General features: G+C 39.5%; 2 protein-coding genes across 2 annotated transcripts; both read right to left on the reverse strand.

The window, feature by feature from the left end:
* Positions 1-587: 587 nt before the first annotated feature.
* LOC132675182 (olfactory receptor 9A4) lies at positions 588-1,532 on the reverse strand. The gene has a single exon (XM_060627609.3). The coding sequence runs from the start codon at positions 1,530-1,532 to the stop codon at positions 588-590; it is 945 nt and encodes a 314-aa protein (XP_060483592.1).
* Positions 1,533-15,736: 14,204 nt separating this feature from the next.
* Positions 15,737-16,681, reverse strand: LOC132677133 (olfactory receptor 9A4-like). The gene has a single exon (XM_060629022.3). The coding sequence runs from the start codon at positions 16,679-16,681 to the stop codon at positions 15,737-15,739; it is 945 nt and encodes a 314-aa protein (XP_060485005.2).
* Positions 16,682-22,372: the final 5,691 nt, after the last annotated feature.

Consider the following 22,372-nt stretch of genomic DNA (forward strand, 5'->3'; position numbering starts at 1 on the left):
ATATAACATTTTATTTACTTTTCAGTAGAATGGAACAAGAATAAACCGCATAATAAACCACAAGAGTAAGAGAGAAACACAATATTTAAAATATATGTGGCGATCTTGTCAAGAAATTGGACAAAATATAGAAAAAGTCTACAACAGATAACAATGGTGACAGCAACAACAAAAGTGAGCTTCTCTTCCTTGGTACTCTAATTATTCCAGACCTGCACCCTTAGCCTTCTCCCATATCCTTCCTCCATCAGGATACACATTTTGAGAAAGGGATTATAAGCGAATTAACTGAGCTATAGATTGCTACAAAAATATATGTGTTTCTTTTCTCTACTTCCTCCCACTTCCCAAAGATATGCTTCCATAGTTCAATAGTGGAAGCAGCAGGAACTAATGAATGAGATTCTAGTGAGCACAGATGGGTTTCATTTTCATCTTCTTTGTCTTCTTCCATGGCCTGACTGGAAACTGTACATACCATTTGCTTCTGAAAGGATGATAATGATAAGAGAGGAATTAGGGTTTTCTAGGTTACTTAATAATCCCCAATGATTACTGTGTTTCCACACAAAATTGACATAGAAGAATCAATCCTTGACCAGTCGACAGCAGCGTTTCATACCATCCCGAAGGGCCTCTTTGACTTTGTCATTCCTCAGGGTGAAGATGAAAGGGTTCAGGAAAGGGGTTACCACAGAAATAAACAGGGAAACTATCTTGTTGTACTCAGCAGCCTGTGTTTGCTTAGGTTTTACAAACAGGAACAAGCAGCTTCCGTAGCCAATCACAACAAAGATGAAGTGAGAGGCACACGTAGAGAAGGCTTTCCTCCGGCCCGAGGCTGTGGGGATCTTGAGGATGGTAGAGATGATGTAGGTGTAGGAGACAATTGTTGGGGCCAGCGAACCAATGATAATGACAACAGCCATTAAGAAGAGAACGAACTCTGTGAAGAGAGTGTCACCACAGGATAGTTTGAGCAGTTGCCCTCGGTCACAGAAAAAATGGTCTAACAGATTTGACTTGCAGAATGTAAACTGAAATGTGGCATAGACTGGCCATATTTCAGAAAGGAACCCAAACACCCATGACACAATGACCACCCAGATGCAGGTGTGGCTGTTCATAATGGTGTTGTACCTCAAAGGGTTACAGACAGCCACGTAACGATCCACAGCCATCGCTCCCAGTAATGCGAACTCTGTGGTCCCCACAGCAAGGTACAGGAAGAGCTGGGTGACACATGCAGCCAGAGATATTGTCTGTATCCCAGGGAGCAGCAATCCCCAAAGCATCACAGGCACGATAATAGTTGTAACCAATATCTCCAAGGCAGAGAGATGACCAAGGAAGAAATACATAGGGGACCACAGACGTTTATCCACACAGACAATCATGATGATGACTGTGTTTCCCATTAACGTTGCTGAGTAGAAGAAAAAGAATATGGCAAAAAGAATGTGGTGTAGTTCTTGGGACCCAGGAAAGCCTAGAAGGCAGAACTCAGTGGCACTAGAGAGATTGTTCATCATTTACTCCTTGTTTCTGTTTTTGTAAAACCTAGAGCTTGAAGACTGGTAACATGGCTCCACATGGTCCTGTTCTCCAAAGAGAAGGAAGACAGGTTAGGATGAGAAACTATCTCCAACCTGAAGACCAGGTGAAAAGCCCCAACTGCAATGCTCTGCACAAGGCCACACCTCAATGTGGTGACCTCCAATCTACCTCAAGATCACCTGTCTTGAAGATGAAGACTCCTTCATCTCTATAGAGGATAAGAACCCTTTCTTGTTTTTTTACACCACTGGATATGCCTTCTTTCAGGGGACAGAGGATAAGAGTGTTAAACTGGCCACTTATGAAGCTGTGTTGATCAGCCACACCAGGCCTGGGATTGTGTCATTTCCTCTTATGTTAATTGTAGCAGATGATACAAAGGTGTTCTAGGTGATGTTCAAAACATGGAATATTGAACCCTGTGCCTCATCCTTACTAGTACTGTCTAGACTTATCGTGGGGGCAGTAGAAAAGCAGCAGAGGACTAAGACCAACACCCCTGCTTTCCCCAGAGTGTAAACTTCCATTGTACAGAGCAGAAACATCTATAAATGAGAACTATAGAACTTGAGATAGTTTCCCAGGGAAGAATCATTCTTCTCTAACTCCATGTGATTTGCAAAGTGCTGGGAGGGAGGAAAAGTGGCACCTGGCACTGACAAGGATAGATATGAGGGCAGTAGGCCCTTAGGATGTCTGTCTGGAACTTGACCTCTCACTTTTTTCATCCTATTACTCAAATGTCATCTCCTCAGAGAATTCTATCCAGTAATCCTACACCAATTAGGAATGGCTTGCTGTTACCATTCTTTGTAGCACTTTTTATTACCTGATTTGATATGTATACTAACTTTATTCCTTATTTTAACATTAAGCAAATTCAGCAGCGGATAGAACAAACAAAAATTCCTGCCCTATGGAGCTCACATTCAAGGGGAGGGTGGATGCCAGATTATATACAAGACAAGTAAGTACAATTATGATGCTAGTCTATTCATCATGCTGGAATAAACATAAGGCAAGGAAGAAGGACAGGAAATCTAATTTCATGTATTCACAGTTCATCTATGATACTAGAATATAAACTGTATGAAGGCAGGACATGTGTGTATATATCTATCTATATCTGTATCTGTATCTACATCTATATTTATATCTATATTATTGTTGAGCTATAAAGTCATGCTGATAAATTTCCCTACATGATAGTTGCTTGGATGTGTGCTATATGGTTAAATAGTACTTGATGTTCATTAAAGCAGCCGGGCCATACCCCGTGGAGCCTACTCTTCTTGATTTGCTTTCATGGCTCACATTACCATTTCCCCTTCCTCCCTTCCCTTACTCACGCCACCTCCTCTAAGCCTCTGAAGGTTGGAATGATGGGAAAACAGGTTAAGAACAGTATTGTGGGGATGGCTCAGTGACCTGCATTGCTAAAATGTCTGTGTATTGGGCACTGGGTGAAAAAATATAGAAGAATCTTAGCAGTGACTGTTTTTAACATTGGAACAGAGGAGAAATAAATCTGCTCTCTGCTGTGTAGAGGGGATTCGGTGATGTCCTCAACCACTCTTTAAGCTCTGGGCCTCCTTTGTTCTAACAGGTAGCCAAGCCCAGAACTCCAATCTGATCTTCTCCTACTCTTTCCTTCCTAGAGGAAAACCCTGAGAAAATACTCACCCCCATGGAGGGGCCTCTCCACCCTTCTCAGACTCTCCAGGACTTGGATAACTTGTCTGGCTACTGCTGATGCATATACAAGGGCCACAGCAACTTACTCAACAGGAGCTGAGCAGAAACTCCAGAAATAACAGCATTGTGGGAACTGAGGGTCTCTTTCTCTCTCCTTCCCTCCCACTACCCTCCTTCCCAAGGGGACTTAGTCACTGAGGTACCTGTTCTTAATTAGCCCAGGTTCAGGGCGTCCCTAAGCAATCAGACTGCAGAAAGCAGAACAAACTTTTAGTTATTCCCTTTTTTGACCAATTAAGGGTCAGAACTTTTGAAACTTTTTGCTTAATGAAGAAACCTGAAATCTCACCAATCACAGGCTTTCAATACCAAAACTGCCTCCTCAAAGGCCCCAAGTCCAGGATTCAAGAGACATCTCAGACTCTAAGCAGATTACCCCTTCTGCCCTATATCCTAGACTCTTCTCCGATTCTCTTAGCTATTCAGAGAAAAAATCATCCCCTAACCCCCAATAGGACACATTACAATTGACATCTAAAATGTGCACCAGTATCCTAAAAGCATGCATATTGGTCTCAGTCAAAGCCTTAACTTCACCAGAAATCCCCTACAAAACCTGTTTCCTCCTTCACTCATTTCATAGAGAGGCTCCTGCTCCTAACTCTGAGGACCTTCCAGAAAACTGGGGAGAGTTTCTGCCTCCAAATTGTACTTCGCTCTCTGCTACTGTCTCAGGTTTCCACTCTTCTGAACACACATGCATCTGTATGCATTCAAGCAAGATTCTTACATTTATTTCTATGGTGTGTCCATGTTTGCCAGCTGGGCACTTCAAAGTGGGGACAGCATAAGGACAGCCAATGTAGGCAGTTATATTTACAACCTGAACCAACTGACAAATGTAAATTGTAAGTCTGCTTTATGCTAGAGCAAGACAGAAAAAATGGCAGCTACAACCATGTATCTGGATTTGGGATTTCATTTGAAGTATACCTGTTAAATCTGAGAGGGTCAATAGATGCAGAAGGGTATAATTTGGGAATAATCTTCCTTCCCATTTCTGATGTTGCCAAGCCCAACTAGATTGCCATATAATATTAGAAAAAATTTATAAGTATGTATCTGCATATTCTTTATAGAAAATCCTGTGAAAATCTATTTTAAAACCTTTTCTCTCTCAGTTAACAATATATAAAAGATAGTCCTCCAAATCTACACATGCTGACCACTTTTTTCTTTCTGCATAGTGTTCCATTATATGGATGACCCATTCTTTATTAGTTAGCCCTCTATTGATCATTGTTTGCTCTTGTTTACATTTTATTGTGTAAAATGATGGTATAAACATCCCTATACATTTATAAGTCTATACATGTTGATATTTCTGAAATAAACCCCTAGACTGGACACTTTTAGGTTAAAAGGGAGATACATTGAAGGTATTGGTTTCTATTAACACCAAATAATACACCAAAGATTTTGGATTGATTCACACTGACACGAAGACTGTGTGATAAGAGCACTCTTGATTTCCTGATCTACTACTAACAATGATATAATGAAAATTCATTTAAAATTGAAGAGAACAATATTAAGATACCTCACATGAGAAATCAATTGGAAAACCTATTGAAGTGAAATGTTTGCAAGATAAAAATTACCATAACTGACTCAAAAGAAATGAAACACATTTCCTAAGTATTCCTAAATATGGAAAATAATTGAATTCATTATATAAAATTCTCCCATACAGAAAACTATAGCTTCAAATGGCTTTACTGGTATATTCTATCAATTTTTTAAGGAAGAAATATCTCCAATTCTACACAGAATTTCCAGAAAATTGAGTGCAAGGGAACACTGCTCATTAATCTTATGAAGTCAGACTTAAATCTTGATACCAAGGACCAAGGACACTGAAAGAAAAGGAAACTGAGATCCCTTTTGAATATGAAAGGAAAAATCCTTAGTAAAATATGAGAAAATAAAATCCAGCAATACTTAAAGAAAATAATGTGCCATAACAAAGGGATGATTTTACTCCAGATACGCAAGATTGGGTTAACATTAGGAGATTAATCAATATAATTCATCATACGAACAGAAATAAAGAGAAAAACCACATGGTCACTTAAATGGGAGCAGAGAAGGCATTTCACTAAAATCAACATCCAATGATGAAAAATTCTGATCAAACTAGGAACAAATGGGATCTTCTTTATTTTTTATTTTTTTAAATATTTTAATGTTTATTTATTTTTGAGAGAGAGAGAGAGAGACAGACACAGAGTGAGCAGGGGAGAGGCAGAGAGAGAGGGAGACACAGAATCCAAAGTGGGCTCCAGGGCCTGAGCTATCAGCACAGAGTCCAACACAGGGCTCAAACCCACCAACCATGAGATGATGACCTGAGCTGAAGTTGGATGCTTAACCGACTGAGCCCCAGTGGGTTAACCAGGTGCCCCAAGTGGGACCTTCTCTAAATTCATAAACAGAGTCCACCAAAAACCTAATGGTAACATGAAACCTAATGATGAAAGACCTAATTTCTTCCTCCAAGATAGGGAGGAAGGCAACGATATCTGTTCTCACCGCTTCTATTCAACATTAAACTGGACATCCTAGCTAATGCAATAAGGCAAGAAAATGAAATTAAAAGCATACAGTTAGCAAATAAAGAAAAAAAAATACTTGTAGAGTACATAATCCAATATGCAGAAAATCCTAAGAGATCTGCAAAAAAAAAAAAAAAAAAAGGAACACCTTCTAGAAATAAAAGGTGATTACCAAGGCCACAGGATAAAGGCCTCAATATACAAAAATCTATTATATTGCTACCTACTAGCAAGAAACTAGAAATGAAAATAAAAATTTTAAATTATAAGATGCAAAACCATGAAAAACTAAGAGATTAATTCAACAAATTGTACATGACTATACACTTGAAACTATACAACATTGCTGATATAAACTGAGAAATATCTAAATAAATTAACATTGTGTTTTCATGAATCAGAAACTTGGATTTTGTTAAAATGCCTTTTTTTAATTTGTCTCTAGGTTCAATAAAGTGTCACTCAAAATCCCAGGAAGTTTTTATTTTAATATTGAAGAGCTGACTCTAAGATTTCTATGCAACTATGAAGAACTAAGAAGAGCCAAAAGAATTTTGAAAAAGAACAAAAAAGGTGGGAGACTCACAATACCTTATTTACAACTTAATTTAAGTTACAGTAATCAAAACACTATCTTACTTACATACTATGATTAGATCAACAGACATAAACCAATAAAACAGAATAGAGAATTCAGACACAAATGCCAACATACATCTTTAATTGATTTTGACCACATGAAGTGTTGGTGAAGGTGTGGAGAAACTGGATCTTTCGTACACTGCTGGTGATATAAACAACAACAAGTAAACATACACTTACCCTACAAAGCCATAATTCAACTTCACTCTTAGATATTTTCCCAATCTATAAGAAAACACACACCACAAAAGACATCTTCATGAATGCAATTTTATTCACAACAAACTCGAAAAACCCAAGTGATGATTAATAACTGAATGGATAAATAAATGGTACATTCATACAGTGGAACACCACTCAGAAATAAAAATCTATTGATAGATGCACCATCATGGATAATTCTGTACAGGGCTACAGTAAGCAAAAGAATCCTGACATAAATATTATTATTTCATTAATAAGCTCAAGAAACAAAAAACCTGATCTATAATAACAGAAAACAGCCTGAGGTTAGGAATGAAAATGGAGATTTATTCAAAAGGAGCACAAAGAAACCTTTAGGGTGATGAAAATATTTTATTATTTGGTTGTGATAGCTACATGTATATATACATTTGTTAAAACTCACTGAAATTTACACATCAAATGGCTACATTATTGTATGAAAATTAACATTAAAAATGTTGAAAATATTTTTTTAATTTTTTTAATGTTTTTTTATTTATTTTTGAGACAGAGAGAGGCAGAGCATGAGCAGAGGAGGGGCAGAGAGAGAGGGAGACACAGAATCAGAAGCAGGCTCCAGGCTCTGAGCTGTCAGCCCAGAGCCTGACGCGGCGCTCGAACTCACAGACTGTGAGATCATGACCTGAGCCGAAGCCGGACGCTCAACCGACTGAGCCACCCAGGTGCCCCGAAAATATTTTTTAAATAAATCCAAACTATAACAGGAGAGGGCTCATCATTAAGGGATTGATGGGTAGAGAAATGAGGTAAGGTTAAGTGAAGTATAAAGTTATATTAACTATAAAGTATATAACTGAAGGCTAAACAGAATAGGTAGACAAAGTAAGGTATGTCGAATATGGTTGTGGATTAGGTGTGAGGATGGGGAAAGTCAAAAGAACACAAGGTGAAGACCAGGCTTAACTAACCCTAATGGATGTCAGAATGTAACAAGTAATTTCCAGACCATTCTCCAAACAGATGTTCTCTTTGACCATGTTCTATCACCTTTTTGAGTAACTTTCTGCAAGCACCTCTTAAGTTTACAAACAAACTTTAGTTTGTAAAATGGATGACAGATATAAACCACCAGTAAAGCTTATAACATGAGAGCACAATTTTAAAATATTCGTCTTTGGTGAAAGTTAAAGGATCTCAAGACAGTGAACAATCGTGGATAAACTATTGAGATTAGAATCAGGAACCTGAATGCTAATTCCTTTTCATACCCACTAGCTATGTTATATTCAATTCGGTGTGTGAGTGTTCAACTCTCTGGCTTTGGTTTTCTCTTCTGAAATATCAGGGCAGTGAGGTACAGGATGTCTGACCTCTCTTTCAGAATCTCTACCTTGCCCAAAGTGAAGGGGCAAGGAGCAGAAACTGAGCTAGTCCTTGAGCCTTGAATTGATGCACTGAGCCTATCAGCCTCCTGCTGAGGCTCTCCACTCATTACCTTTGGTCATGGAACCCCTCTGCAAAGCTAAACTTTTTGTCAGAATCAGCTCTTTCCAGATAACCTCATGGGCATTCATAGACCACACCAGACTCAGTACCTAAAGTTACCCTTGCTTACTGGATTGTTTATGTGAGTAAAGCTGGTGACTGCCCAAACTCAAAGTTGGCCAAACCTGAAGGCCATTCCATGTCTATATTTTTTCCATATTCCACATAAGTATACTGCAGACACAGGCAAGAGGAGAAGTCAACATGGACCAGAGAAATAAAGAGCCATCTTGATGATCTAGGAGGACAGATAGGGTTATTACCCCAAGTGCTGAATGCCTGCCCACAAAAGAAGGGATGAGAGGAAATTATCCTTACTTGCCTGCCTCAAAAGTCTGCTAACTGACCTTCACGTCTGCCATCACTTCCCTCTTTCTGCTCTGTTCTCCCCATAACTGCTTGAGTGATCTTTTAAGACACAGATTGGATCAGGTCTCTCCCCTGATTAAAACCTTCTCACTGCTCATTGGTCACTGTCCCGAGTGCCCTAAGGATCTATATGATTTCTAGAAATGCTTTTCTCTAATGTCGTCTGTCTTTCCCTTCCTTCACCCCATGCTGCCCGGCAGCACTGACATTCTTTTAGTTCCTTCAAGGGCTTTAGTGCATGCTCTTAATGCACTCTTTTTTTTTTTTTTTTTTAATTTTTTTTTTTCAACGTTTTTTATTTATTTTTGGGACAGAGAGAGACAGAGCATGAACGGGGGAGGGGCAGAGAGAGAGGGAGACACAGAATCGGAAACAGGCTCCAGGCTCCGAGCCATCAGCCCAGAGCCTGACGCGGGGCTCGAACTCACGGACCGCAAGATCGTGACCTGGCTGAAGTCGGACGCTTAACCGACTGCGCCACCCAGGCGCCCCATTTTCTTTTTTTTTTTTTTTTTTTTTTAATTTTTTTTTTGCTCTTAATGCACTCTTAATGTGCTCGCTCCATTCCCACCCAGCTTTGCCTTGTTCATGCCACACATCAGTTAATGATCACTTTATTTTTGTAACTTTTTAAAAAATGTTTATTTATTTAATAATTCTTTGAGAGTTATTATAAATAATCTCCTTGAGAGAAGAGAGCACAAACGGGGAAGGGGCCAAGAGACAGGGAGACACAGAATCCAAAGGAGGCTCTGAGCTATCAGCACAGAGCCCAATGCCAGGCTCAAACCCACAAACCGTGATATCATGACCTGAGCTGAAGTTGGATGCTTAGCCAACTGAGCCACTGAGCCACTGAGCACCCCATGATCCTTTCTTATAGGGGCTTTCCCTAACCTCCACAGACATATTCAGGTTCCCTGTCAGGTGTTCTCCAAATACCCTTGTAGTAGATGCTATGTGCCTTCCCCAGACCTCCCTCAGGACCAAGGTACTTGCCCCCCACCCCATAGCTGAGGTTATCCCTAGAAATTGCCCTCAGTTAAGCATAAGTGCCTCCACCAAGATTATAGCCTGTCCTCTAAGGTAGCCTGTACCCAATGACCTGTAGATGCAGGAGTGCAAATGTCCAGCTCCTGTGTTTGAAGTAGGGACACAAGTCAGCACAATTCTAAAGGGCCATCCTAGCTCCAGGGCTCCCGGTGGGATTGGTTCCTCCTGGGGTTGAAGCCTCTGTGGCAACTTCATTACCAGTCAGCTTCCCCTCTGCCCAAACATATTCTCCCCCACACCTTTACAGGAATTGTCTCAAAGATCACTCCCAGACTTAAGACAACCTCACAATTTCTTTCCTGAATGATCCACAGTTTTAATTATATATTTTGTGTGTGTGTGTGTGTGGTTTCACTCTGTATGGTGTATCTCTTCACCAAATATGCTCTATCAGGGAAGAGACCATGTCCACTATGTTTCCTGCTATATTTTCAGCACATTGTCTGAAAGGTAACTGTTATTCAAAAAATGTTCTTGCTGAATGATCTGTTCTTAATATTCAATCAAGTTAGACTCTTTCATAGTTTCAAAAACCATTTATATTTTTCTTTATTGAACTTACCAATTTAGAAGAGAACTTTATGCACAAATAAAATAAACTTTTATTTCAAAAAATTAAAAATTGGGGCACCTGGGTGGCTCAATCGGTTCAGCGTCCAAGTCTTGATTTCAACTCAGGTCATGATCTCATGGGTTCATGAGATCAAGCACTGTGTTGGGTTCTGCACTGACAGCATTGAGCTTGAGATTTCCTCTCCCTCCCTCTCTGCCTCTCCCTTCCTCACTGCTATCAGTGAAGGGCCCCCTTTAGATCCTCTGTCCCTTTCTCTGTCTCTCTCTGTCTCTTTCTCTCTGTCTCTCTCTCTCTCAAAAATGAATGAACATTTATTTATATATAAAAAAAGAATTTTTTCATAAGATCATCAGGACACTTAAAGCAGATGAAGAAAGCATTAACATATGAGAATAGGCCACAGTGTACAAGCACAACATATGCTTACTAAGTTTGTTATGAATTACCAGGGCCATAATATTTTATATTCCCATCATAAATGAATAAAAGCTCTATTCATCAGAATTCACATGAACAATAGGATTCTTAGAATTTTGCTTTTCCCCAATCAGATAGAAATGATATGGCTGATGGCTGAGTATATTTTGGCAAGTTGTTTAATGTCTTAAAGTTTTTAATGTTTATTCTGAGAGAGAGAGAGAAAGAGAAAGAGAAGGAGAGAAGGAGAGAGAGAGAGAGAGAGAGAGAGAGAGAGAGAGCACGAGCAGGGGAGGGCAGAGAGGGAGACACATAATCTGAAGCAGGCTCCAGGCTGTCAGCACAGAGCCCGATGCAGGCCTCGAACTCACGAACCTTAAGAGCATGACTGGAGCCAAAATCAGACATTTAACTGACTGAGCTACTCAGGTGCTCCTGTTAAAGTCTTATTTAGTTTCTATATACTAATCTGTTAAGTGAACACAATACTACTCACCTAACAGCTTATTGCCAGGATTAAATGACAATATACAGAAATTACAAGGTACTTAGTATACAATCAATACTACCTTCCTTCCATCTATATGATTCCAAAACATTCAGCAAAGTTTCTTCTGCAGTAGATATTCAATGTATAAAAATCAATCAAATTATATAAAAGTTATATTCAGCATCTTTACTGAAAAAACTTCCTCATGTTCATAGGACAAAATAACAAAGACGTTTAAGAGCAAAATTTGGAATCACACAAACCTATTCAGTTTTAAAAATTATTATCAATATTAATAAAACATTGGAGGTATTTCCATTAGGAACAAAGAAAATAAATATTTGCAGTGGCTATGCAAAAGAAATAGAAGTTTTAATTACACACCCCTCCTTTTTTCTCCTTATCTCCTAATAAGGAACATTAGTTTATACTAGAATATTTCATATTTTGGGGCACCTGAGTGATTCAGTCATTAAGTGTTGGACTCTTGATTCGGGCTCAGGTCATGTCCCAGGGTTATGCCACCCAGCCCTTGTCAGATTCCAGTGCTGAGCATGGAACCTGCTTGGGATTCTCCTCTCTTCCTCTGCACCCCTCCCCTGCTCTCTCTCTAAAAAAAATTTAAAAATAAAAAAAATGTAGGGACTCCTGGATGATTCAGCTGGTTAAGTGTCCAACTCTTGATCTGGGCTCAGGTCATAATCTCACAATTTGTGAATTACAGCCCCCAATTGAGCTCTGTGCTGACAAAGCAGAGCCTACTTGGGATTCTCTCTCTCTCTTCCTCTGCCCCTCCCATGCTGTGTGTGTGTGTGTGTGTGTGTGTGTGTGTGTGTGTGTGTGTGTGTGTGACAATAAATAAGTAAACATTTTTTTAAAAAAATTTTAAGGAAAAAAACTTATTTTACTTTGTATCCTATACAACAATATTTATGCAACATTTAGTATGAATATAATGAAATACCTGTAGGAAATAAAACAGGAAAAAAGTGAATGTCTTCTCAGATGTATATAACAGACACTATCTAGGATTAGCATTTTCTTTCACCAAGGAACTTTTCCTGAACAGAAACTACTAAAAACTTCCTGGTAAAAGTAGTCTTCTCTCCAGTTTTGTTTTTGTTTTAACTCTGACCATATAACTAAGAATACAAAGTATGTTAAGAGGTACATATTTAAAATAAGTTACAAAGTTGCAACACATCATGTCTGAGATACATCAAATTATACCTAAGATTTGAATATGATAATTACATGTGAATTATGATAACGAGTGTTTTTTAATTCCTTTTTTTAAAGCTTTTACTTAAGTTCCAATTAGGTAACAAATAGTGTAATATTGGTTTAGGTGTACAATTTAGTGACTCACATTTCCATACAAACATCTGGTACTCAATCACAAGCGTGCCCTTTAATCCCCATCACCTATTTAATCCCCCCACCCACCTCCCCTCTGGTAACCATCAGTTTGTTCTCTAGAATTAAGAGTCTGTTTCTTGGTTTGCCTCTCATTCTCCTTTTTTCCCCTTTGCTCATTTGTTTTATTTCTTAAATTCCACATATAAGTGAAATCATATAGTATTTGTTTTTCTCTGACTTATTTTGCTTAGCATAATACTCCATCCGTGTTATAGCAAATGGCAAGATTTCATTTTCTTTTATGGCTGAAAAGATGCTCAACACCACTGATCATCAGGAAAATCCAAATCAAAACTACAATGAGACATCACGTCACACCCGTCAGAATGGTTAAAATCAACAGCACAAGAAACAACAGGTGTTGGCGAGGAGGTGAAGAAAGAGGGACCCTCTTGTACTATTGGTGGGAATGCAAACTGGTGCAGCCACTCTGGAAAACAGTATGAAGGTTCCTCAAAAAGTTAAAAATAGAACTACCCTATAATCCAGCAAGTGCACTACTAAGTATGTACCCAAAGAATACAAAAATACTAAATCAAAGGGCTATATGCACCCCGATGTTTATAGCAGCATGATCTACCCCAGCCAAAAGATGGAAACAGCCCAACTGTTCAACGGATGAACAGATAAAGAAAATGTGATGTGTATATAGAATGGAATATTACTCGTATTTATATTTAGATATCTGTATTGATTATCTGTGTACTTAGTTGTGAAAAGTAAAGACAAAAAATAAATAGAACAAATGTTATTGAGACTTGATAGTGTATATAGTAGTGAGGAAATGGTGTGAGGAATCTCACTTCATTTGGGGGTAGGAGACAGCCGCTGGTTGAGAAATTAAGCCTCAGTGGGCAGACATATCTGTCTCCCAGCTCCCAGTGTGAACATGGAGTAGGCATTCTGGTTGAGAATAAGATGGCTTGCAGGGCAGGGGCACAGTGACAGTGTTATGGACTGAAGGTTTATGTTCCCTTAAAATCCATATGTTGAAATGCTGACACCCAGTGCAGCTGATTTGGGAGATGGGGACTCTTAAGTAATTAAGCTAAAAGGAGGTCAATGGATGGGGGCCTCATCACATAAGAATAGTTCTCACCAAAACTAAATTAGCCTGAACCTTGAACTCGGACTTCTAAGTCTCCAGAACTATGAGAAATAATTTTTTCTTATTTAAACCACCAAATGTGTAGTGTTTTGAAATGACAGCCCAGGCAGACTAACATAAACATTAACTTTCCTTCATTCAGGATCAAAGACCAAACAGAAGAACCTCCCTTTGGTACAAAAGATGTTTCATGCCCCATCACAAATCACTAGACCTGGAACTTTCCTTCCTTCCTCATGGTCAGGGGCATTCAGAGAAGCAGTTTAGAGCACTGCATCCCTGAGATACAGGAAAGGAATGGAATTGTTGATGGAGGACAAGGGGAAGAATAGGAAATGCATTAGCAGTGGGTGATCAGAGCCTGATTCAAGCGGAAAGGGAAAAGAGAGAAAGGGAAAGAAGGAGAAAGAGAGGAATAGGAGAGCTCAAGGACAAGGGGAAAGAGGAAGAAGGAAGAAGACAGGTGGTGGATGAACTAAGGATGATCAGGACAGGGTGCAGTAGGCATCGGTGATGAAGGTTCAGAAACCAAAGAAACCTATGAGGACAGTGAGGCTCTCTTTTCTGTCCTCCTAAATTGCCTCTACAAGCCCAGAGACAATGCAGTCCCATTACAACCTATTGGTTAGCTACCAGAGCATGGGCTGGATTAAGACCCCACCCAACACCTCATATGTTGCCCATATGAGGTGGAATCAACTATATCATGGATGGTAGACTTCTCTGTCTTCACCAAACGGGAAGGCACCCTCACACAGTACTCTGCAACTCTATGGAACACCATCATCCACGGCTAGGTGGCTGAATATCTGCCACCAGTTCAGGGCTGCCAGGAAGTGCTGAGCATTACCATTTAACCAACATCTTCCTGGGGCACCTGGGTGACTTAGTTAAGAGTCTCATTTATGATTTTGGCTCAGGTCATAATCTCAGGGTAGTGAGGTCCAGCACTGTGTCACTGATGGCACACAGACTTCTTGGGATTCTCTCTCTCCACTCTCTTCTGCACCTGCCTCCATTCACACAATTTCTCCTTTCAAAATAAATAAACTTTTTTTAAATAAAAAATAAAAATAATTTTAAAAACCTACCTTCCTTCAAACCCCTTCCTCCAACATGATGAGCTTCCTACACTTGCATTGTCATAAAACCATGCCTTGTATTCTTGAAGAGCTGCAAGTTGAGAGGGTAGCTTCTCATTTCTTTGATGCTCCCCATAGAGAAAATCTATGACAGGGTACTGAGACAACTGGATTTCAGAGACAGAGAACTAAAGGCATCATGAGGCCGAAAGTCTGGGTCTGGGAGTAGTCTCAACAGACATAGTAGATTTAAGCAGTTGTACAACACAGGATTCTTTCTCTATAATTAGTCATTTAATTCTTACTTGTCTCAATCCCCATATGTCCCAAAATATTTCATATCTTTACATCGTTAAGACTTACTAAAAGTATTCCAATCCCCGTATCTCCACTCTAGATTGGTTCTGTGGCAAAGAGTATATAACATTGTATGTACTTTGCACTAGCAACGGAGCCTGGATAACATGAAGAACCAGCAGAGAAAAGGAGAACCATAGAATATTTAAAGTGCATATTGCCATCGCATCAAGAAATTGCACAAAAATATAGGAAAATCTCTACAACAGTTGATAAAGAAACAATGTGAGCATCTCCCCCTTGGTACTTATTATGGCAGATGCCTCCCCTCCCCTTCTTCCCACTTCCTTCCTCCACTAAGAAATATATCCTCAAAAATGCATTGTAGGCGAATTAATTGAGCTATGGAAAAATACAAACATGTATGTATTACCTTTACCCAATCCTCCCACTTCCCAAGGATAGGCTTCAATGGTTCAAGTCGGGAACCATCAGAAACTGAGGAATGAGAATCTAATAGGCAGAAAATGGGTTTCTTACCTTCCATGTCTTCTTTGATGGCCCTGATTATAAGTTGTACACTACTGATTTTTGAAGGGAAAATAATGATAAGATAAAAGGTGGGGTTTTCTAGGTTACTGAAAAATGTATAGTGAGGACATTGTCACAAAACTGATGTAGAGAGATTTAATCCTTTACCAGTCGACAGCAGCGTTTCATACCATCCCGAAGGGCCTCTTTGACTTTGTCATTCCTCAGGGTGAAGATGAAAGGGTTCAGGAAAGGGGTTACCACAGAAATAAACAGGGAAACTATCTTGTTGTACTCAGCAGCCTGTGTTTGCTTAGGTTTCACATAGAGGAACAAGCAACTGCCATAGCCGATCACAACAAAGGTGAAGTGAGAGGCACAGGTAGAGAAGGCTTTCCTCCGGCCCGAGGCTGTGGGGATCTTGAGGATGGTAGAGATGATGTAGGTGTAGGAGACTATTGTTGGGGTCAGTGAACCAATGATAATGACAACAGCCATTAAGAAGAGAACAAACTCTGTGAAAAGAGTGTCACCACAGGATAGTTTGAGCAGTTGCCCTCGGTCACAGAAAAAATGGTCTAACAGATTTGACTTGCAGAAGGTAAACTGAAATGTGGCATAGACTGGCCATATTTCAGAAAGGAACCCAAACACCCATGACACAATGACCACCCAGATGCAGGTGTGGCTGTTCATAATGATGTTGTACCTCAAAGGGTTACAGACAGCCACGTAACGATCCACAGCCATCGCTCCGACTAAGACAAACTCTGTGGTCCCCACAGCAAGGTACAGGAAGAGCTGGGTGACACATGCAACCAGAGATATTGTGTGCATCCCAGGAAGCAGCAATCCCCAAAGCAGCATGGGCATGATGATGGATGTGATCATGATCTCCAAGGCAGACAAATGACCAAGGAAGAAATACATAGGGGACTGCAGACGTTTATCCACACAGACAATCACAATGATGACTGTGTTTCCCATTAGTGTCACTAAGTAGAAGAAAAAGAATATGGCAAAAAGAATGTGGTGTAGTTCTTGGGACCCAGGAAAGCCTAGAAGGCAGAATTCAGTGGCACTAGAGAGATTGTTCATCATTTACTCCTTGTTTCTGTTTGTCTTAAAACCTAGAGCTCAAAGACTGGTAACATGGCGCCACATAGTCCTGTTCTCCAAAGAGAAGGAAGACAGGTTAGGATGAGAAAATATTTTCAACCTGAAAACCTGGTGACATGCCCCGACTGCAATGCTCTGCACAAGGTCAGACATAAATGTGATCACCTTCAATCTAGCACAAGTCTGCCTGTCTGGAATAGGGGAAGACTCCTGAATCTCTACTGAGGATAAGAAAACGTTCTCTGTCTTTTTACACCACAGGATAGGCCTTCTCTCCAGGGACAGAGGATAAGAGTGTTTAAACTGACCACTTATGAAGCTGTGTTGATCAGCCACACCAGTCCGGGGACTGTGTCATTCTTCTTATGTTAACTGTAGCAGATGACATAACAGTGTTCTAGGTGATGGTCAAATCCTGGAACATTGAACCCTACACGTCATCCTTACTGGAATTGTCTAGACCCAACTTGGGGTAGTAGAAAAGCAGCAGAGGACTAAGACCAACACCCCTGCTTTCCCCAGAGTGTAAACTTCCATTGTACAGAGCAGACATATCTACAAATGAGAGCTCTGGAGCTCTCTGGAGATAATTTCCCAGGGCAGAATCATTCTTCTCTAAATCCATGTGCTTTGCAAAATGTTGGGAGAGAGGAAAGGTGGCACCTGTCCCTAACAAGGATAGATCTGAGGCCAGTAGCCCCTGTGGATGTCTGGATCTCGACCTCTCACTTTTCCATCCCATTACTCAGATATCTCTTCAGAAGACTCTTTCCAGTAACCCTACACCAATTAGGAATAACTTGTTCATTTTTGGACTTTACCATTCTTTGTAGCACTTCTTATTACCTGATATGATATGTATACTAATTTCATTCCTTCATTGAACATTAAGCAAATTCAGCAGTGGATAGAACAAACAAAACTTCCTGCCCTGTGGAGCTTACATTCAAGGGGAGGGTGGATGCCAGATTATATACAAGACAAGTAAGTAAAATTATGATGTTAGTCTATTCATCATTCTGGAACAAATATAAGGCAAGGAAGAAGGACAGGAAACCAATTTCATGTATTCTTTGTTCATCTATGATACTATAATATAAACTCTATGAAGGCAAGGACATGTGTATATATATATATATATATATATACATATATATATATATATATATATATATACATATATATATATACATATATATATATATATATATATATTATTATTGAGCTATAAAGTCATGCTGATAAATTTTCCTACATGATGGTTGCTTGGATGTGTGCTATATGGTTAAATAGTACTTGATGCTCATTAAAGTAGTTGGGCCATACCCCATGGAGCCTACTCTTCTTGATTTGCTTTCATGGCTCACATTACCATTTTCCCTTCCTCACTTTCCTTATTCATGTCACCTCCTCTAAGCTTCTGTGGGCTGGAATGATGGGAAAAGAGGTCAAGGACAGAACTGTTGGGATAGCTCTCAGTGATCTACATTTATATAATGTCTACATAATGAGCACTAGCTGAAAAAAATACAGAAGAATGTTAGCAGTGACTGTTCTTAGTACTGGGACAGAGAAGAATTGAGTCTGCTCTCTGCTGTGTAGAGGGGATTTGGAGATGAGCCTCTCAATTCTGCTGCTCCACTATTCTACCCCTCAGAAGCTAGACCTCCTTCTTGCAGGCAGCCAAGCCCATAACTCTATACTTGATCTTCTCCTACTGATTCCTTGGCAGAAAGCAACCGTGAGAAGACACTCACCTTCATAGAGGGGTCTCTCCACCACTTCTCAGGCTCTCCAGGACTCAGCCAAGGCTAACTCCTATCTAGTTACTGCTCAGGAGCCAGAGCAACTTTCTTGGGAGGAGCTTAGGAAAAAGTCCAGAAATAACAGGGTTAGGGGAACTATGGGTTTCTCTCTCTCTTCTTCACCCTCACTACCCTCCTTCCCAAGGGGACTTAGTCACTGAGGTACCTGTTCTTAATTAGGACGCCAGGTTCAGGGCGTCCCTAAGCAATCAGACTGCGGAAAGCGGAACAGAGTTTTAGTATTCCCATTTTTGACCAATTAAGTGCCAGAACTTTTGAAATTTTTGCTTAATGAAGAAACCTGAAATCTCACCAATCACAGGTTTTCCATACCAAGACTGCCTCCTCAAAGGCCCCAAGTCAAGGTTTCAAGAAGACATCTCGGACTCCAAGCAGATCACCCCTTCTGCCCCTATATCCTAGACTTTTCCCTGATTCTTTTAGCTATTCAGAGAAAACAAGCATCCCCCAGGCCCCAGTAGGACACATTACAATTGACATCTAAAATGTGCACCAATATCTTAAAGCATGCATGTTGTCTGTATGCATTCAAGCAAGATTCTTACATTTATTTCTATGGTGTGTCCATGTTTGCCAGCTGGGCACTTCAAAGTGGGGACAGCGTAAGGACAGCCAATGTAGGCAGTTATATTTACAACCTGAAACAACTGACAAATGTAAATTGTAAATCTGCTTTATACTAGAGTGAGACAGAAAAAGTGGCAGCTACAAAATATTTATTTATATTTGAGATTTCATTTGAAGAATACCTGCTAAATCTGAGAATATCACCAGGTGAAAAAGGGTATAAATTGGGGACAATCATCCTAACCATGCCTGACATTGCCTGAGCCCAACAAGATTGCCATATAATCTTGGAAAAATTTCCTAAGCATGTATCTGCATATTTTTAACAGAAAATGCTGTGGATATCTGTTATGGCATTTTCTCTCTCACTTCTCAAAATAATCCATGGGTATACAGTCAATCTATGAGAAAGGAGGCAAGAATATGCAATGTGAAAAGAAAGTTTCTTCAATAACTGGTGCTGGGAAAAGTGGACCTCTCATGTGAAAGAGGGAAGTGGACTTCTTTCTTACACCACACACATAAATAAGTTCAAAATGGATTAAACACAAAATGTGAGACCTGAAACCATACAACCCTTAGAAGAAAACATAGGCAGTAATCTCTGACTTCAGCCTTAGCAACATTTTTCCAGATATATCTCCTCAGGCAAGGGAAACAAAAGCAAAAATAAATTATTGGTACCACACCAAAATAAAAAGCTTTTGCACAGCAAAGGAAACCATCAACCAAATGAAAAGGTATCCTACTGAATAGAAGAACATACCTGCAAATGATATATCTGATAAAGGATTAATATCAAAATATATTTTAAAAACTTATATGATTCAACACCAAAAGCCCCCAAATAATCCAATTTCAAAATAGGCAGAGGACCTGAATAGACATTTTTCAAAGAAGACATAAAAATGGCCAACAGACATATGAAAAGATGGTCAGCATCACTAGTCGCCAGGGAAATTCAAATCAAAACCCAATGAGGGGCGCCTGGGTCACTCAGTGGGTTGGGTGTCCGACTTTGGCTCAGGTCATGATTTCACAGTTCGTGGGTTTGAGCCCGCATCAGGCTCTGTGCTGACAGCTCAGAGCCTGGAGCCCACTTGGGATTCTGTGTCTCCCTCTCTCTCTGCCCCCTCCCTCAGTCATACTTGGTCACTCTCTCTCTATCTCTCTCAAAAATAAATAAACATTAAAAAAAATTTTTTAAAACCCACAATGAGATATTATCCCACACCTATCAGAGTGACTGGAAACAAACAACAAAACAAAACAAAACAAAACAACAAGAAATAACAAGTTCTGGCAAGCATATGGAGAAAATACAACCCTGCTGTACTACTGGTAAGAATGTAAATTGGTATAGCCACTGTGGAAAACAGTATGGAAGTTCCTCAGAAGTTTAAAAATAGAAATATGATATGATCCAGTAACCCCACCACTAGGTATTCACCCAAAGAAACCAAAAACACTAATTAAAAACAACACATATGCTCCCCTATGTTTATTGCAGCAATTCTTTAATTGCCAAGATATGGAAGCTACCTAAGTGTCCATCAGTAGATGAATAGATAGAAACAATGTGGTACACACACACACACACACACACACACACACACAAGCGTGCGCGCGCACACACAGAATATTACTTAGCCGTAAAAAAAATGAGATCTTGCTTTGTTGTTGTGACAACATAGATGGACTTAGAGGATTTTATGCTAAGTGAAATAAATTGGACAGAGAAAGACAAATACTGTATCATTTCACTATGTGGGATCAAAAACAAAAACAAATAGAACAAACAAACAAAAGTAGAAACAGATGCATAAATACAGAGAACAAATAGTGCCTGCCAGAGGAGATGGGGACAGAGATTGGGCAAAATGGGTGAAGGGGAGTGGGAGATACAGGCTTTCAGTTATGGACTAAGTTGTTGGGATGAATGGTACAGCATAGAGAATATAATCAATGGTACTGTAATGGTGTGTAATAGTGTTGTATGATGATAGACGGTAGCTACAATTGTGGTGAACATAGCATAATGTATAGAGTTGAAATCACTATGTTGTATCCCTAAAACTAATATAACATTGTGTGTCTATTATACCTCAATAAAATAAAACAAAAATATACAATTTAACCCAAAATTTAAGAAGATAATTTCTCCTATCAACACATTTGGCTTTCTTTTTTTTTTTAATTTTTTTGCATAGTACTCCATATGAATGCCCCATTCTTTATTAGCTGGACTCTTGATCAATTTTGCCTGTTGTTTATGTTTTTACCATTTAGCCCATTTAGTCCTTTACCCATTAATTATCCCCCCACCCACAACCCCTCCAGCGACCCTCAGGTTGTTCTCTACATTTAAGAGTCTTCTATGTTTTGTCCCCCTCCCTGTTTTTTTAAATTATTTTTGCTTCTCTTGCCTTATGTTCATCTGTTTTGTATCATAGATTCCACATATGAGTGAGGTCATATGATATTTGTCTTTCTCTGACTTATCTCACTCAGCATAATACACTTTAGTTCCATCCATGTTGTTACAAATGGCAAAATTTCATTTTTTTGATTGCCAAGAAATACTCCATTGTATATGTATATATACCACATCTCCTTAATCCATTCATCTGTCAATGGACATTTGGGCTCTCTCCATACTTTGGCTATTGTCGGTAGCGCTGCTATAAACATTGAGGTGCATGTGTTCCTTCAAAACAGCACACCTGTATCCCTTGGATAAATACCTAGTAGTGCAATTGCTGGATTGTATGGTAGTTCTATTTTTAATTTTTTGAGGAACCCCCATACTGTTTTCCAGAGTGGCTGCACCAGTTTGCATTCCCACCAGCAGTGCAAAAGAGATCCTCTCTCTCTCTGCATCCTCACCAACATCTGCCGTTGCCTGAGTTGTTAATATTTGCCATTCTGACTGGTGTGAGGTGGTATCTCATTTTGGTTTTGATTTGTATTTCCCTGATGATGAGTGATGTTGAACATTTTTTCATGTGCCTGTTAGCCATCTGGATGTCTCCTTTGGAAAAGTGTCTCTTCATATCTTCTGTTCATTTCTTCACTAGATTATTTGTTTTCCAGGTGTTGAGTTTGATAAGCTCTTTATAGATTTTGGATACTAAACCTTTATCTGATATGTCATTTGCAAATATCTTCTCCCATTCTGTCAGCTGCCTTTTAGTTTTGCTGATTGTTTCCTTCACTGTGCAGAAGCTTTTTATTTTTATGAGGTCCCAATGGTTCCTTTTTGCTTTTGTTTCCCTTGCCT

Source organism: Panthera onca, chromosome A2 (assembly GCF_046562875.1).
Source record: "Panthera onca isolate mPanOnc1 chromosome A2, mPanOnc1 haplotype 2, whole genome shotgun sequence".
NCBI lineage: Eukaryota > Metazoa > Chordata > Mammalia > Carnivora > Felidae > Panthera > Panthera onca.